The 3,638-nt window shown below is 49.6% G+C and overlaps 1 protein-coding gene across 1 annotated transcript in view; it reads right to left on the bottom strand.

The window, feature by feature from the left end:
• Nucleotides 1–3,638, bottom strand: part of LOC104275142 (F-box/LRR-repeat protein 20) — a 13,925-nt gene that overhangs the window by 5,123 nt on the left and 5,164 nt on the right. Inside the window, exons 2-7 of the mRNA XM_009871012.1 lie at nucleotides 3,475–3,529; nucleotides 3,161–3,235; nucleotides 2,122–2,216; nucleotides 1,591–1,659; nucleotides 1,295–1,390; nucleotides 63–189 (exon numbers count right to left, since the gene is read on the bottom strand). Coding sequence (XP_009869314.1) covers nucleotides 63–189; nucleotides 1,295–1,390; nucleotides 1,591–1,659; nucleotides 2,122–2,216; nucleotides 3,161–3,235; nucleotides 3,475–3,529 — 517 coding nt within the window. The remainder of the gene's footprint in view (nucleotides 1–62; nucleotides 190–1,294; nucleotides 1,391–1,590; nucleotides 1,660–2,121; nucleotides 2,217–3,160; nucleotides 3,236–3,474; nucleotides 3,530–3,638) is intronic.

Here is a 3,638-nt window from a genome sequence, read left to right as displayed (position 1 = left end):
CCGCCCCCGCGGGGCCGCCTGAGGGACCCCCGCTCCCGCGCTCGCTGCCCGCGGGGCCGTACCTGCGTGCAGCCCTTCAGGAACAGGGCTCGGAGCCCCCCGCAGCCCCGCACCAGCGCCTGCAGCCCGTCCTTGGTCACTTGGTCGCACCAGGAGATGTTCAGCTGTTCCAGCAGCGGGCAGCCCTCGCTTCGGAGGTGAAAGAAAAAAAAAACAACAAACAAATCGATGGGGGAACCTAGGTTTGTTCAGGAAAGAAATCACCCTTTGAGAATCTCGGCACCGCAACGTTTCTGCCAGGCGACCTTCTCCAGGAGCTCTAAAGCAGCGTTTCAGCAGCGTAAAACCACCACGGGTTTATCCCTGCCAGTTCCCGCAGGAGGACAGACGCTCTGGGCTTTCTGGATCTCACCACAACCCCAGCCCAGGGTGGGTTTCGGGCTTGGCAGGCGCGACTCTGCGAGGAGCTCCCTAATCTGAAGTCAGGGAGAGACACCCGCCCACGCTCTCATGTTTTTAAGGCACCCGCAGCGCAAGTCTGACCACGTGAGACTAGAGACAAGGACGAAGACCCTCGAGGGAAGGAAAAACCAGGCTCAAAGTATTTTAACGCATCCACAGAGATAATTTCGTTGTTCATTTGCTCTTTCAGATCTGCGTTTACTTCGGGTGTCTACGATTCCGTTATTTTTTCCCCCATGAGACAGCGTTCCTCTATTTTCTTTTATTCCACCACTTGATTTTTAGATTTTTTTTAACAGGTTGGCCCCTATTGTTACCTTGAGTGGGGTTTTTTGCCTCCTTCTCTCTGTCCCAATATCTTCCCACCAATGTCTGTCTGTCCCTTCCTTTTCCTAGTTTACTTGGCCATTCCACTGAGCAGATTTAAGCAGTTCTATGTCTCCCGAGCAGTTTAAAAACACAAACAGTCACACGCTGGAGGTCACCTTCTACTTCTGCCGACAACCCCTGAGCACGCGACGGTGAAGAAGCCGCCTGTGAGCAAACGGGGGTTTGAAAAAGGCGGACTGAGACCTCTGCCTTCCCCCAAAATCCTTTTTCCAAAGGTTTAACAGAGCGTGGTTCTTCTCTTTCTGCTCGTAACCACTGGCATGGAGACAAGGAGGGCTGAGGACAGCCCTGAGTCCTCCTCCTTGGTCTCGGCACAGCAGGTGATCGCCGAGCCACGCATCCCGACCCCGGCACCATAGGAGGGATGGGGAGGGGGCAACGGTGGCTCTCGCGACCTGGAACCGCCCGGCCAAAGCCAACCCGGGGTCGATTTGCCTCCTACCTGAGAGCTTTCAGGGAGAGGTTGGTTATGGAGGTGCAGGAAGCCAAATCGAGGTGCCTGAGCTTCGAGCAGAACTTACTGAGGCTGGTGCACGTGCTGGAAGAGAGCACACGGGACACAGATTCACTCCCAGTCGCTGAGGGACGCGCGTTACGTGATCTATGAGCCCTTAAAACCCAGGGATGGAGCACACACAGAAAGGGAGAACCCCAGCATGTTCATGGGGTTGGAAGGGAGCTCGGAAGATCATCTAGTCCAAGCCCCTGCCAGAGCAGGATGAGAAGAGTTTTACTCACGCATCTGTGATCTTGGTGCAGCCGTTCAGGTTCAACACTTCAATATTCCTGCAGTTCTGTGCAAACGTCCTTTATTAAAGGGAGGGAGGAAAACAAGGTTATTTTTCAGGTGAGGCACCTCTGGATGTTTCACGGCGTTTGTCTGAGGCCGCGGCACGTTCAGCACAATTTTATTTTGTCTCCGACAAAATAAGTAAAAAAATGAAATAAATATTTTATGTCACCCTAGATCTTGCCTTGGGATTTCCCAGCCTAAAGGCAAAAGCTTGTAACTCGGTGCCAATTGCTACTCAGCCTGTAGCAGCAGCTGGCATTATTTTAATGAGAAGCGAGAAAAATTGCTACTGCACGAAACTAAAAAAAATGATAAATTAAAAAAGGCTTCAACATCAGCGCTCTCGATGCTTTGTTAGACACAAAGGCTAGTGACCTCAGCGCCAAAGCATCCCAGAATTCTTCCCAATCCTCCCCTAGAAACCGATTCATTCCTCACATCACACCGGGAAGAAAAAAGAGAATTTGTGGAGCTACCTTAACGCGTTGTCTCCCACTCCCTGGCAGCCCCGCAGGCTCAGCTTGCGCAGGAACCCGCCGCATCGCTTCGAAATGTTCTCGACTACTCGACCCTGGGCGAGACAGAGGGAATCGCGGTAAAACCCACCCTGTGGGTCACAAAGCCGCACGCTACATTTTGCAGTTTAACAAGTTTGTTACTCTAGAGCAAGGGGAAAAACCAAAAGGCCACGGGAATAACCGAAGGCAGGGAGAGGAAGAATTATTCAGCTTCTGAAGATGGAGAGACAAGGAATAATTAAAAGGGGTTATTTTAACTCTTCTCTCCACAAATCAGTATTTTCCCCAAGGTGTGAATTTTCGGTCATCACCTGGGTTACGTCTGTCTGTAACGAGTCAAAACGATGCAGCCTCAAGCTCCCTCCTGCAACGTGTTTTAAAGATGATATGATAAGAGAAATTGAGGGGTTTTGCTCATCCCTTTTCCTAATTAATACAATGTTAACGTTAAGAACAGCAGCCATTCCCAGCAGGGCCGTGTAGCTCACCTCCAGCGGAAGGACAGCAGCTACGACGAAGCCTTTCCAAACCTGGAGCAACTTTCCAAACTTTTCGGGGACAATTTTGACCTCCTCCCATGGAATCACCTTCCCTTAAGTTTCGAATTTTGGTATTAAAGACAGGAAAAGCATAGACATATCACAGCCTACGTCGGTGCTACGTCAGCATTTCCTTCAGCGAAAGGAAAAGCAGCCGAAATTCTGCCTCGCAGAAGCAGGCACACGCCTATTCTTACTTATTTCTGTTTTCAGAACACACACCAAAAAATACTTGCCTTCTGTTCACTACCTTTGAGTACAGATACACATTTCTGCCCATTTTCAAAAGCTGAACGGATTGCCAGGACTCTAAAGACTCCCTGAAGCTCAGAAGAACTGGAATTAATGATTTCTACCTCCAGGGAAGGTAAAAAGGGTTACGCTGGGAGTATTAATCCATTCTAGGCTGTAATTACATTTTAACGTGAAAAATGGGTTTGTATGTCACTTAATTATACCTCGATATCCCTCTGGAAATCAAAGAGGTCAATTCGCTGCCAGTTACTGCCATCCAGGGCCAGAACGTTCCACGCCTTTAGCGGGGGGAAAAACGTAAATGCATTGTTAATAGGGAAAAAAAGTAAAAATACAAAAAAAAAAATTAAATCCCAGCAGCAACCTTGTTATGTCTTTTGAGAAACAACATTCTGTCTCAATCGTTGGGTGGCACAAAGCTCCCCGGGACGAACCCTCCCCGGCTGGCCCGGAGCGAGGATCGTCACTCGAACCCAACTCGATGTCAAAACCCACCAGGGAGGAGGGAGGTTCTTACCCTGGAAACTTGAGCACAACGACACAGAGTGACCACATCCAGGAAAGAGAAAATCCTGCAACAGAAATAAAGGATATCTTATTGCTGATCCACAGGGAAAACGAAGAGAACGGGGAAAATAAAGGGGAGGGGGGAAAGACTGGAGAGAGCCAAACTTCTTTGTA

This window comes from Apaloderma vittatum, unplaced genomic scaffold (genome assembly GCF_000703405.1).
Source record: "Apaloderma vittatum isolate BGI_N311 unplaced genomic scaffold, ASM70340v1 scaffold23536, whole genome shotgun sequence".
In the NCBI taxonomy this organism is placed as follows: Eukaryota; Metazoa; Chordata; class Aves; order Trogoniformes; family Trogonidae; genus Apaloderma; species Apaloderma vittatum.
The sequence above is the reverse complement of the archived record's forward strand: the minus strand, read 5'-3'. Positions and strand labels throughout refer to the sequence as shown.